The 14,463-nt window shown below is 36.5% G+C and overlaps 1 protein-coding gene across 11 annotated transcripts in view; it reads left to right on the top strand.

Moving 5' to 3' along the window:
• Nucleotides 1-14,463, top strand: part of LOC138845873 (proline-rich proteoglycan 2-like) — a 169,190-nt gene that overhangs the window by 46,485 nt on the left and 108,242 nt on the right. For 4 of the 11 annotated variants that reach the window (XR_011383144.1, XM_070059741.1, XM_070059740.1 and 1 more), the window contains 2 exons: nt 914-961; nt 1,869-2,027. Coding sequence is in view for 2 of the 11 variants with exons in the window: in XM_070059741.1 (XP_069915842.1) it covers nt 914-961; nt 1,869-1,890 (70 nt within the window). In the remaining 9 variants the exon portion in view is untranslated. Of the gene's footprint in view, nt 1-913; nt 962-1,868; nt 2,028-12,445; nt 14,239-14,463 lie in introns of those variants that run through there. The other 7 variants (XM_070059742.1, XM_070059738.1, XM_070059734.1 and 4 more) reach the window with 6 other exon arrangements.

The following is a 14,463-nucleotide window of genomic DNA, read 5'->3' as shown; positions in this document are numbered from 1 at the left end:
GTTTTTTCTTTTAGGTACCTGATTTCTTCTAGTTGTCCAATTTTGCCATATAATTGCTTGTAGTAGTTTTTTTTGATCCTTTGTTTTTCTTGTGTTATCAGATATAGCGATTCCACTTTCATTTTTTGTTATTTGTGTCTTTTCTTAGACTAACTAAAAAGTTTGCCAGTTTTATTAATTTTTTCAAAATACCAATTCTGTTTTATTGATATTTTCTATTGATTTTAATTTCTATTTCATTTGTTTCTGCTTCAATATTTGTTATCTCTTTCTTCTAACATTTTACTTGTTTTTTTCTTCTATTTCTAGTTCCTTGAAGCCTATCATTAAGTTGCTGATTGAGATATTTTCCTCTTTTAATGTTGACACTTATTGCTATCCATTCCCTTTTTAAAACTACTATTTTTTGTATCTGATAAATTTTGATGTGTTGTATTTCCATTCGTATTTTTCTCAAGATATTTTTAAATTTCCCTCTTGATTTCTTTGAACCATTTATTGTTCAGGAGTATGTTGTTTACTTTCCCCATATTTGTGAACTTTCCAGTTTTTTACTTTTAGGTTAGTATCATTGTGTTCAGAGATGGTACTTGGTTTTATCTAAGTCTCCTTAAACTTACTAAGATTCCTCTGGAAGAGTGAGCGTAGCAATGACTTTCCACTGGGAGCTTTCAGCAGAGATGCCTTAGTGGTGAACGTTGTTAGGACCAGCTGCAGAGTATGTGACTAAAAGTGATACCCACAATTCCTTTGTATTTCTAACATTTCCGAATGTCCCAAGTGTGCTAACCTCACAAAAATACATTCTGTATGGTTATTTCTCTACTGTATTGCCACAGGTTTTTAATTGGAATCTTTAATCTACTAAAGTTATTTTCATTTGTGGATAGCTGTCTAACTGTTGTCTTTTCAGCAGGATGAAGGCTGATATCTCTCACTTTGCCATTTGGCTGACATCCAGGTAAGTTCTTTAGAAGGAATTGATTGACTAGTTGGAATGATTTTACTTGATATTTTTTACTCTCTTTGTTAGAGAATTTAGTATTATTGCTAAGATGGAAATTCCAAAAGCCATCTACAAATTCAAAAAATTCCAATCTGAATTCCAGTTTTCTTGTTTTTCAGAAATAGAAAAGAGAATTCACATGTTCATATGTAATTTCAAGAGGCCCTGAGTAGCAAGACAATGTTGAAAAACACCAACAAATTTGGAGGGCTAATACTTCCAATTTCAAAATTTATAGGAAAGCATTAGTAACCTTTACAGTGTAGTACTGACATAAATGTAGACATACAAACGAATAAAATGGAATTGAGATTTATATCTTTGGCCCACTGATCTTTAACAAAGATGTAAAGAACATCCAATAGGAAAATAATATTTCTTCAATATGTGGTGCTGAGGCAACTGGATAACTTCATGCAAAAGAAGTAATTTTGGACCCCTTCCTCACAGCATTTGCAAAAGTTAACCCAAGATATATCAAGGAACTAAATATAAGAGATAAGACTATAAATTCTTAAGCTTAGAGATAATGATTAATGACCTTGGATTTGGAAATGAATTATTACAAATGATACCAAGAGCAAAAGTAACAGAAGAAAAAAATAGGTAACTTGGACCTTAACCAAATTTACAAAAACTTTTATACATCAAAGATATTATCAAGAAAATTAAAATTCAGCTTATTATAGGAAACACATTTTCAAATTGTTTATCTGACAAGAATCTAGCACCCAGAATAGTTGTAAAGTACTTTTCTATTCTGGGTGCTAGATTCTTGACAGATAAACATCATATGCTTGGGCTCCTATAACAAATAATTTATATGGGATAATTTATAAATAATAGAATTTTTTTCTCCTAGTTCTAGAGGCTGGGAAGTCTGAGCTCCAGGCACCAGCATATTTGGTGACTAGTGAGGTCCTGTTCTTCGGAGATGGCAGCTTCCTTGTCCTCACATGGCAGCAGCAGCAGAACTCATCCCTTCTTCCTCTCCCATTCATAGACATGGATCCCTCATGATGTAAGTACTCAAATGTTCTACCTCTTCTTATGAATACGTTGGAGGGTAAGTTTCAGGATATGGATTATGAAGGACATCAACTTTCAGACAATAGCACAACCTAGATAACAAATATATAATACATTTGAATAGATATTGTTTAATACAGTATACAAATATTGAATAAGAACATGAAAATGTGTTCAACTTCAATAGTCACTAGGGAAATGCAAATCACAATACAATAAGATACCAATTTATACTCACACACACGTATATACACATGTGTGTGTATATATGTGTATATATATATATATATATGATCAAGAAAAAGGAAAATAGTGTCATCAAAGCTATGGAAAAAATAGACAACCCTTGTACTTTGCTGGTAGAAATGTAAAATGATGCAGTAATTACACAAAGTTTACTGGTTCCCTCCAGGAAAGTTTAAGCATAGAATTAACATGTGATTCAGCAATTTTCTTCCAAGATATATAACCAGAAATTGAAGTTATTCAAAAAATACAGTGTACACAAATATTCACAGCATCACTATTAACAGTAGCCAAAGGTGGGAACAACCCAAATGTCTAACAGATGAATAGATAAAAAATTGTGGCATGTATGTTTAACAGAATGTTATTCAGCCATTAAAAGGAATGAAGTACTGATATATATATATATATGCTACAATGTGGATAAACTTAAAAAGCATTATGAAAAATGAAAGATGCCAAGCACAAAGACCCAAGAAGTACAAATAAAATTGTCAGATTCTTATCAGGCTAAATGGTGAACTAAATGGTGCATAATGCTAGTTCTTAGGTCTAGGTCTCTTTGCTAATTGCAACAGTGTGTGTTGTTTACTCCAGGCATTTATTATATTTTTGTATTATAAACAGATGGGATGATCTCATTTAAAAGTGATTAGTAATCATTTTAATCTTTATTATCTGTTCTTATCTGCTATTTTATTGCTACCCTAAGTGCTATGATTTTGATATGGTTTATCTTCACCAAAACTCTGGTTGAGGGATTAATGTCTTTCTGACAAGACTGAGTTAGTTCTTCTGGGAGTTCCCATAAGAGCAAGTTGTTATAAAATTAATCCAGGGCCTGGTCTCCCTCTATCTTGCATATGTACCTCTACTTTGTACATGTTAGCTTTCCCTTCTTATCCATGATGTTGTGATGCAGCTTGAGGCCCCCACCAGCAGCTGAGCAGATGCTGGCACCACACTCTTGAACTTCCCCACTTCCAAAGTCATAAGCCAGAGTAAACCTCTTCTTTATAAAGATAGTTTGTTATGGAAACCAAAAATGGAGTGACAGTATTCTGTTAGATACATTTAAAGTACTGCTTTTAAGACATAAACATGCTTGCCTTATACTGAGGAGGAATAGTGAATAGGAGAGATAATCAGATGGTTCAGGCTACTAACCTTTTCTGAAACCAGTCAAGAACCCTAGAAAATTGTGATTAGACTCTTTCCTACTCTCTTCTATTAGCACAAACCAACAGTGTATACTAAAATTACTGTATGTGATCCCACCCTGCCAATGCATACAATCTGTCTTTCAAAATCAATGGTACAACTTCAAGATGACTTGTGATTTTTGCTGCTTGGAGTTCATTGTCTAACCTACTAGTTAAATACCTCTTCATAAACATATATGCATATTTGCAAGCTTCTTTGTCACGTGAGAACTTACCTTTGTGTAATGGTAGTCTGCAGGCTGCCCCAGAGCAACTCAGACCTAATGAAAATGCTTGAATCATTCAGTTTGTTAAATCAGTTAGAAACAGAGCAAGAAGAGATGGATTAAAACACTAAGGGAAGGTACACACAGGACAGAAGGACCACATCTGGATTCTTACTTAAGCATGTATAAATGCTTCTCTCCTGCTGCTGCATTAACATTCCTTTTTGGCATTTTCCTTACAACTTTGAGGTTGTAAGGACCAGAGTTAAGGTGAATAAGTGCCCAGAATTAACAATACCTACAAAGGTGCTCTCACAGAGACAGAGTAATATGGTCCTGTTCCAGTGACATCTTGAGGTCCTTCATCACTGATTAATCAGGAACAACTGCATGCTTATGTTTGTATAACTCTAACTGGGATGACCCACATCTATACCTATATGACATATTTTCCATATATTTCTAATCACCTTGAATGAAAAGTAAAATCATAAATGAAGAATCTAAGGTTTCAAAGAATTAAATTAATGCACACAGGTATTGTAGCACCTGCCTGTATTGTTCAATGCCTCTTGGGTCTTATAATACTGAAGGTGACTGCATATCTGCTTATATCTTCTCAAGACAACTGAGGACAGGAGATGCTATTACTAAATGTGACCTTTTAACAAGATGGCACCAGTGGGGAAGCCAATTATTTCTGGAACTTGATTGTTAACTCCAGGTGATAGGGTTTGTACCTAGTTATGACTATGCCCTTCCCACTCTGCCAGTACAGGTTGTCATTAAGTTGGTGACTGAAAATTTGACAGATGGATGTAGTATTGGTTTCATGGATTCTTTTCCATATCTTCTATGAATCTTGGCAATGTGGAAAAGGAAATTACTGCTGCACCTTATAAACATCAAATTTCTCTTATTTAGTCCCAGATTTCATTCGTGTTGACTGTTGGGGATGCTGAAGCCAAAAGATTGTGTCTCTAACAGAAAACCTTTGAGTTAATGAAAAGAATTCTAAATAGAAGTATTTCGTAAAGACCTATCCATTTGGCAATTTGGAGACTGAAAAATTGTCTATTTCCTTTAAGGAAAATTTTGGAGCAAGAGGCAACATTTAAGCAGATACTTGGAACTCAAAGTCAATGGCATAATTCAGAACAATCAAATTTAATATGGTTTGTGGTTTTGCAGTAAAATTTCATATAATCCTAAGCAAAAAAAATGAAACTCCCTTCCCAGAGTCTAGGAAGGAACTTGAACTGATACTAAAAAATAAGTTAAACCAAACCAAAGGAAACAGACAGTAGGGATGAGAGGTTCTGCCAACACAGGATGGAATGGAACAGATAGTCACATACATTATCATTTTCCAAAACATCCTCTGCCCTGGAAGCCAATGTTACCATTTGGCATGCCAAAGGCCATGTGAGCAGCCATTAATAACAAGCTCAGGTCAACCATATCCTATGAATCTCTTAACCCTTTAATCTCACAGCAGTACTGTTTTGAAGATATGGTGGCATATTTCTTTGTAGAAGAAGTTTGAAGATTTGAGGTTGTCCAGAAGAAGTTGCCTCAAGGGATCTTTTCCATTCAGAAGTTATGTAATCTGCTTTCATTAAAGTCCAGAGACTCTCATGCTTTATGCTCAGAGAAGCAATTATCCATTTCACTTGTTTATAGTAGCTCAAAGGTACTCCCATGACAGGAAGAAATTGAAAATTACTTGTTCTATATCAGAACAGGACAGTTATAGGGCTGGGCCTTTGATGTAGCAGTTAAGTCATTGCTTGGGATGCCTGCATTCCATATTAGAGTGCCTGGGTTCAAGTCTGGGCTCTGCTCCCAATTCCAGCTTTCTGCTAGAGTACACCCGGGAAGACAGCAGGTGATGGTTCAAGTACTTGGGTTCCTACCACCAAAATCAGATATCTGAATTGAGTCCCTGGTTCCTGGCTTTGGCCTGGCCAACAACCAACAGGTTCTCTCTTTCATTTTCAAATATATAAAATATATTAATTTACAAAAGGTGACAGTTAAATTTGTGCCTACCATTTTAAGACAAGAACAATAATATATGGGAAGTAATTTTTTGCTTTTGGATATTCATTAAGCAAAAGACATTATAAAAAATAAACATCCTGGGGCCAGTGCTATGGTGCAGTGGATTAAAGCCCTGGCCTGAAGCACCGGCATCCCATATGGGCGCTGGTTCTAGTCCCGGCTGCTCCTCTTCCGATACAGCTCTCTGCTATGGCCTGGGAAAGCAGTAGAAGATAGCCCAAGTCCTTGGGCCCCTGCATCCACCTGGGAGACCGGAAGAAGCTCCTGGTTCCTGGCTTTGGATCATCACAGCTCTGGTCATTGCGGCCATCTGGGGAGTGAACCAGCAAATGGAAGACCTCTCTCTCTGTCTCTACCTCTCTCTGTAACTGTCTTTCAAATAAATAAAATAAATCTTTAAAAAAAAAAACCACCTCATGTAAACACATGAAATAAAAAAAAAATGATGATACTGAAGTGCTAGTTTCCTTTGTCTAAGCAGATACTGTATTTTTTAATTTCATTAGCATCCTGATTTAATCTTATAAATAGCTATTTTGTAGCAATTAAAGTCAGAGAAAACAAACTCTAAAAGTATTAAGTGATGACTCCCATTCAAAATGGGGGCCTACCTTAAGCCCTCTTTTCCAGGGAAAATATAGACAAAGTTTTCTTTGAAATTGAAATACACATTTCTTAGTGAATTTTTTTTTCATTTTTGTATTGTGGTAAAATACATGTAATATATATTTTACCATCATAACCATTTTCAAGTCCAGTGATACTAAGCACATTCATATTGTTGTACAACCATCACCGCCGTACACCTTCACTTTGTAATCTAATATTTGCTGTGAGTGTTGAGGTATTTTCCTTCTATTCCTGATTTATTGTGTGCTTTACTCATGAAAGTATAGTCAATCTTATTAAATACCTTTTCTTCATCAATTGAGATGATCATGTGGTTTTTGTCATCGAATCATTGATCTTGTGTTGGATTATGCTTGTGTTCCAGGAATAAATCCTACTTGGGCATAATGTATAATGCTTTCAGTATGCTATTGAATTAATCTTACTAGTACTTTGTTGGGGGACATTTTCATCCAATGTTTGTAAGAGAACTTGGCATGTAATTTTCTTTTCTTCCGTATTATCATTGACTTGCATTGGATCAAAGCAATGCTAGCCCGATAAAATGAGTAAGGAAATATTTGGAAAGCCTTTAGAAATATTGGTGTTAGTTCTAGTTAGTTTAGTGAAGAGATTCAGGCTTGCTTGCTGGGAGATTTTTTGGATTACATATTTAATCTCCGCACTACTTTTTGTCTCATTAGATTTTCATTTCTTCATGATTCAGTTTTGGTATATTTTGTGTTTGTAAGAATTTATTAATTTCCCCTGGTTTATCAAATTTGCCCACATACAATTTTCATAATGTTCTCTTATAATACTTTTAATTTCTGTAGACTAAGTAGTGTATTTCCGTCTTTCATTTCTAATTTTAATAATTTGACTCTTTTTCTTTTTCAGTCTAACTAGTTTGTCAGTTGTTTTTCAAAGAACCGTCCCTTTGATTTTGTTAATTTTCTCCATTGATTTTCTATTCTCTACTTCGAGGACCTCTGCTCCTACATTTATTACCCTTTTGTTCTGGTCTTCTTTTCCTAGCTCTCTAAATTTCAGTTATGTTGTTGCCTGAGGTCTTTCATGTTTTTAAAAATTTATTTATTTGAAAAGGAGAGAGTGAGAACAAGAGAGTGGGGGAGAGAGAGAGAGAGAGAGAGAGAGAGAGAGAGAGAGAGAGAAAGCGACCATGCTCGCTCATTCACTGGTTCACTCCCCAAATGCCTGCAGTAACAAAGGCTGGGTGAGGCCAAAGCCAGGAGCCGGGAACTCAGTATAGGTCTCTCACATGAGTGACAGGGACACAGTCACCTGAGCCACTCCCTACAACCTCCAAGGGTGTATATTAGAAGGAAATTGGACTTGAGAGTAGAGCCAAACTTGATTTTCGGAAATCTGAAATGTTACATGGGCATCCCAAGCAGAGTCTTAACTGCTATACCAAATACCCATCTCTGCATTTTACATTGGCTTTAAATTTTTTATTTGTTTGAGAATTATGAGACAGAAAAGGACAAAGAGAGAGAAATACAGAGATAAATCTCCTATCTGCTGATGCACTCCCTAAATAGCTACAATGGCTTGGATTGAAGCTGGTAGCCAAGAATGCAATTCAGATCTCCCATGTGAGTGATAGAAATCAAATTCCTTGGCACTGTCACTGCTCTCTCCCAGGGTGTACATCAGCTGCAGTCAGGAGCCATAACCAGGAATTGAACCTAGGTATGTTCATGAACCTAAGTTGTATGTCATTAGATAAATGGATAAATAAAATGTGGTGTATATACACAATGGAATATTCTGCAATCTGCAATAAAATGGATGTAACCAGAGGACATCAGATTAAGTGAAATAAGTTGGAGACAGAAAGACCAAAACCATGTTCTCCTCATGTGGAAGCTAAAATTACTCTATCTAAACACAAAATGGTAATTACTAGAGGTTGGAATGGGTGGGGGACAGAGGGATTTGAATAAAGAGTACCAAATCTGAGTTAGATTGAAAAAATATTATTATATAACATTGTGGTGAGACTACAGTTCACAATAAGCTGGTATAAACTGTATGAACTAATAGAAGACCCTAAGCCTGCAATCATAAAATAAAGTCAAAGAAGGAAATGTCAGTTACCCTCTTTTAATTAGTACACTTTGTATAAATGTATTAAAATGTCAAACTCTAGCCCATAAATATGTGCATTTATTAATTGTTTTCTAAACAAAGAATAAGAAATAATGGATAGACTGAAACCGTGGAAAACTTAGAAGCCACATTTACAGATAACTCACCATGAGGAAGATTCAATAAATGTAACTAATGGGAGAATTAGCAATTCAAAACTAGACTAAAAATACAATAATTAACAGTTGAAAAGTTAGATGGATAAATGATAGATGGGACCAATTAGAGTATTGATACATTGGAAGATTGATCAATAGGAAATATGGAGAAGACTTAAGTAAATATAGATAATTTCATAGAAAGTAGCTGATTAGGTCTAACAGGAGTTTCATAAGGGAAGAATGGGCCAGCCAATTTTGCCTATATGAGAATCGCATTGGTTGTTTCTCAATATAGTTGATACTGACTGTTGGAATTTCATTTTCTTCTTTAATTTCCTTGGCAGTGCACTTTCTAGTTTTCCATCTGTCTCCCTGGTGATATGTTAATGAAGGCATATGGGAAATCTAAGTTTAGAGAATCAATAGGGGAATAATGCTACACACTATATATAGCGTGTGAGTGTGAATTATGGAGAAATTCTCAAGGGATGGATTTTCGGATTAAACCATCATTCTGTCTCACGTTTACTAAGTTAAAGCAGAAGTAGACACATTATAAAACAAAACTGAACTTCAAGTTTAAAAATAATTTTAAAGCAATATATGATAAATGGTATATCCTCTTCATGTACAAATTTCTTAATCCACATTTATACTTTCATTCTCTCGCCTTAAACAAATATTTCTCTCACCTCAGAGCTCTGCTTTAGCACTTTCAGTCCATGTTCCAAGTGACATGGTTGACCTAGTTTCACAAGCACACTTAGAAAGCATTGTTATTTCAATTTTTAAAAATCCGTCTTCTGAGAGTATGACATCTTTTTATTTAATTTCTTCTACCTCACACTATTGTTATGAACTCTAAAAATGATCTCTTACAATATTCATTTAGCCTGATGATCCACTGTCTTCAGTCTATTTCAGTCACAATCTAGTCTTCCATTTTCCATTAACATCTTGAGGTACGCTTGTATATACACACATTCAGTATTGTTGTCTTTTTAATATTATTGTGTTCAGGTCAAGCCACGTGAGACATGGATCCAAAGTTTTCATCTCTGGCTTTTAGACAAGCAATGCTTTGTTATCTTGCTTAGCTAGTCCATTAAAATATACACTATTCAAGAAGTCAACTTCTGCTATAATGGTCACTGGGGAAGTCCAGGGAAGGGCTTTGTGCTACTGCTGGGAAAGGGAGATTTTCCTCTGGGCTCGTGAGCTGGCGTGTTTGTCTGCCGAGTGGCTTCGGTGGTTTCTTCTCTTGCTGAAAGAGCCAGAGAAAAAAATAAAACGGAACTGTTGTCTATACCACAATGAGCCAGAGGAGAACAGTAGCTAACTGAGAGTTTTGTTTATGTGCTGCCCTCTCTGGCACACTGAATTGTTGTACTGACTGTATGTGCTTTTAGTTGTTACTGCAATATGACTGACCTATCCTTGATACTCACTGAGTTTTTATGCAGATTGCAGATACGTCCAAGGTGCTGCCACTTGAAACTCCTAAAAACAACTTTCAAAGCATAATGATATCATGGCATGAAGGGAAAACAAATCTCATAATCTTATATCCTATATATAGTCCTGAAATGTTCACAGAGAAAATACTAAATAGAATAGTTAGAAATCTTTGTTTTCTTTCAGTCATGCTATCTCCCATTAAGCAGATTCCACTTCAAATGATGAGAATTGGCAAAAGATGGAGCCCGGTTTGGATCTCTGAGAATCAGATGGCCTCTGAGGTTCAACCCTGGGCTTTGAGAATTTTCTCTTCTAAGTGTTTTTCCCTTGCTCCTGAAGAGCTGAGGGATAAATCCAAATAATAAATTATATGAGTACTCAACATAAAATATCAAATTTATTAACAAAGGCAAAAAAAGAAAAAAAATCTGTATGGAAATATGAGAAGTTAATTTCTTCTTTTTGTAGGAGAGAAAATTGTTCCGAGTCATCTGAGGAAAACAGTGCAATAAGAACCAAATTCTTAAGCCCTTATTCACTCAGTGCCTCAAATATTCATAGGCACTTATCCTAAGGATCTAGTACAAGTATCTAGATATCTCAGCATAATATGTATTATAAAATTTTAAGCCAAGATTGAACTGCTTTCCACTCTGTAGAAGCTGTAGATTTAATCAACCCTTTATCATGTCATGGAAGCATACCTGACATGAAAATACATTGTGTTCTTTTTCTCACTGACATTTGAATATGAACAAATGGCAAGCCCATGGAAAATTTGAATGAATTTTACAGAGAACACTCATATAAATACATCTGGATTCTGTAATTAACATTTCACTATTCTTCCTTCTCATCAGTATGTTTTTCTGGGTCCACCCATCAGTAGATATATTTTTTTAAAGATTTATTTATTTATTTGGAAGTAAGAGTTACACAGAGAGAGGAGAGGCGGAGGGGTGGGGGGGTCTTCCATCCGATGGTTTACTCCCCAGATGGCCGCAACAGCCAGAGCTGTGCCAATCTGAAGCCAGGAGTCAGGAGCTTCCTCCTGGTCTCCCACATGGGTGCAGGGGCCCAAGGACTTGGGCCATCTTCTACTGCTTTCCCAGGCCACAGCAGAGAGCTGGATTGGAAGTGGAGCAGCCGGGACTAGAACCAGCGCCTACATGTATGGCAGCGCTTCAGGATTGAGCGTTAATTCGCTGTGCCACAGAACTGGCCCCCATCAATAGATATTTTTAAGGTGAATTTCATGTGACCAGTGTTGTGGTGCAGTGGGTTAAACAACTGCTTGAGATATCAGCATCCCAGCAGAAGCATCCCATATCAGAGTTACTATTTGAGTCTTGGCTAATGTTCTTCGTCAGTTAATGTTCCCTGTTAATGCACCTGGGAAAGCAGTGGAAGATGGCTCAAATACCTGGGTCCCTGCCACTCATGTGGGAGACCAGGATGAAGGTCCTGGCCCCTGGCTTCATCCTGGTCTAAACCTGGCTGTTGTGGCCATTTGGGGAGTGAACCAGCAGATAGAAGTTCATTCTCTGTCTCTGTCTCTCTGTCTCTCTGTCTCTCTTTCTCTCTGTTTTCTCCCTTTCTGTCACTCTGCCTTTAAAATAAAAATAAATAAATCCTTTAAAATTAAAATGAATTCCAAAGTAAGAGGCAGGTTTGAGTATACTTTCCCCTAAATATTTTAGCATGTATATCATTAACTAGAATTCAATATTTGGTATTTTAGGTAAAATTTACAAAGGAAAAATAATGAATCTTAAGTGGACCAATAGGTGAGTTTTGATACAGACATATACCTGTGTAACCCAAGCCCCTATCAAGATACAGGATGTTGTAGTCATTCCAGAAAAATCTCCCTTCCTTTCCTCGTTCTCTGCCCTCCCACCACAGCAACACTCTTCTGATTTTTTTTTCTACCAGAGATAAGCTTTGCCTGCTCTACATACATACAAATGGGTTCCTACAATGTGTACTCCTCTGGATAAGTTTTTTAATCAATATTATTTTTGAGATTCATCCATATTGCTGTACGTATGGATGGCTTATTCCTTTAACCTGAGTACTATTCCATTGTAAAAGGCATCATATTTTTTTTAATCTATTCTGAATAAAAACAAGCTATCTAGGAAATGTGAAATGTGAATATGTAACATGTTATTAAATGAAAAGGAAAAGACTGAAAACAGGATGGATAAATATAGTTTTATATTTGTAAAACACATAGACAATGAAACATACACACACACATTATAATAGTAAATTCCTTGAGTGATAGATTTTGGTGATCACCATTTTGACTTGCATGCTTTCTAGCTCTTCTGCAATCGACCCTGAATAACTACCATTTACCCTTTTCATTACGGGATTGCAAGTGATGGTGCTGGAAGGAATTGAGATTGGAAAGACAACCCTGGGCTATAATGCAGGCTCCTTTCCTGAACTCAACGGGAAGAACAGAAATGGAACTGCTTGGCTGGAAGAGCCACCGCAGATGACCGTCTCCCCACAGGAGTCACCAGAGTGCACTCTGGACAAACATCTTGTGAAAAAGTCTCCTCTAAATAAAGGCTCCCGTGGAAGTCCTATGCCTGGACGAGAAGCCACCTCAGAAAGCCTCCTGGAGTTATTTTTTGCTTCTTTACAAAGATTGTAAATTAATCTTCAATTGTTTCCTAAGGAGAGCAGGGTAAAGAAAAAAAATGAAGCATTTAAACCAAGGGGTTGAGATTAAAGAATGGCAAGCGGGAGGGGAAAATATAAATTGTACAAAAGGATACAAAAAATTGTGTCAATGTGATGCATTTCTTCCTTTCCACCACATGAGTTACACAGAGCAGGTTTTAGTTTCACAGGCAAGATAACAATAGTCAAGTATGACTCCACAAAAATCATGGAAAGTGGTGACTTATTTGTGAATCAAATATTGGCTACCTTTTTGTATAAACTCAAACTCTATTCTGTATCTATTAAGATCCTCAAATGTGTTGTGACATTTAAAACATTTTAAAAAGTTATGTCCTAACTTGAGGCCTTGTGAAATGAAATTTGTTTGTCATTAGAGCCAGCAGGCACTGGGGTCATTCACAATGGACAATGACCTGAGTGGTCCTCAGTTCAACCCTAAACAGCTCAGGCCTTCCTCAGGAAGCCACGTAGTCTACCTCCTTGTTGTTGGAAAACAGCACGGGGCTGAGGAGCTGGCCTTAGTTTTTCTCCTTTCCCACTCTTACTCAGAAGAGAAATGATATTAGAGCAAAGGATTAGTGTTGGGGCAGGCACAGATATCCACACTTTCCCACATTTTTGAAAGTGAAACCATTAGTGAGGTGTATGCAGGGCCACATGAGGGTCGGTAGCTGCCATGGTTCCGTGAGTACCAGGCCTGCCTCTGCATTTATCCCTTTTATGTAAAACAGGTAATCAGAACTAGACCTTTGAGAGCAGCTCCTGCAGCCACAGGAAGGCAGGAGCTTCTGTAGCCCCATGGGCTTCTCTTCCAAGAAGAGCTGATTGAACAACCACTAGGCAAAGTAGGCAGTGCCCTGTGCACAGTGTCAGATTATGGCTTTGAATCCTAGCCCCACCCAAATGGTCGAAGCTCTTGTATTCTAAGTTGTTTTCTTAATATTGGGTGAAAGTGTAACAAATAAAATGTGTATTGTGTTACAGCACTTGCTACAGATCCAAGCCTTAACATCCTTAGTTAGAATAGTTGATTCAGATTTTTATTAACCATTTATTTGTTTAACACTTGGTACTAGGCATTGATGGCCGTATAAAGACAAATCATTTAACGATTGCAAACCTAAGACTTCTCTTGTCCCTCTGGTCTATCTTAATCTGAACACCAGGTGCACCAGTGACTAGTAGCCAAGAAGACTGGGAAGTTACTGAACCACTCTCAGTTTTCTCATTTGCTAATTAAAGATGATAAAAAGTATCTTCTAAAGCATCATCATCATTTTGAATAGTAAATGAGTTAATATTTATGAAGCACTTAGAAAGCTCCTGGCTCATAGTAAGTCTACCTATTTTTCTATTATTAGTGTTTTTAGATATGGTACTTGCTTTAAAGACATGAATGATTACAGACATGAGAATAACAATATATTGAACTCTTTGATGGACGCTTGGTTGGAAGAAAGCAGTGGCCAGTTTGGGTATGAACTAGAAACTTTATAGTAATTTATTTTTGACATTTGAATTAATGAGCTAACTAAGAACAGCTATATATCACCTCTTCTCCACCAAGAGATGAAAAGAAGCTCTTAATCTGCTCAAGCATTCCAGGTGTGGACTGATGCAGTGTCTTGTGATGGAATATGATCAAC

The sequence above is a fragment of the Oryctolagus cuniculus genome, chromosome 16 (assembly GCF_964237555.1).
Source record: "Oryctolagus cuniculus chromosome 16, mOryCun1.1, whole genome shotgun sequence".
In the NCBI taxonomy this organism is placed as follows: Eukaryota; Metazoa; Chordata; class Mammalia; order Lagomorpha; family Leporidae; genus Oryctolagus; species Oryctolagus cuniculus.
Note: the sequence above shows the minus strand (reverse complement) of the source record. Positions and strands in the feature narration are given on the sequence as shown.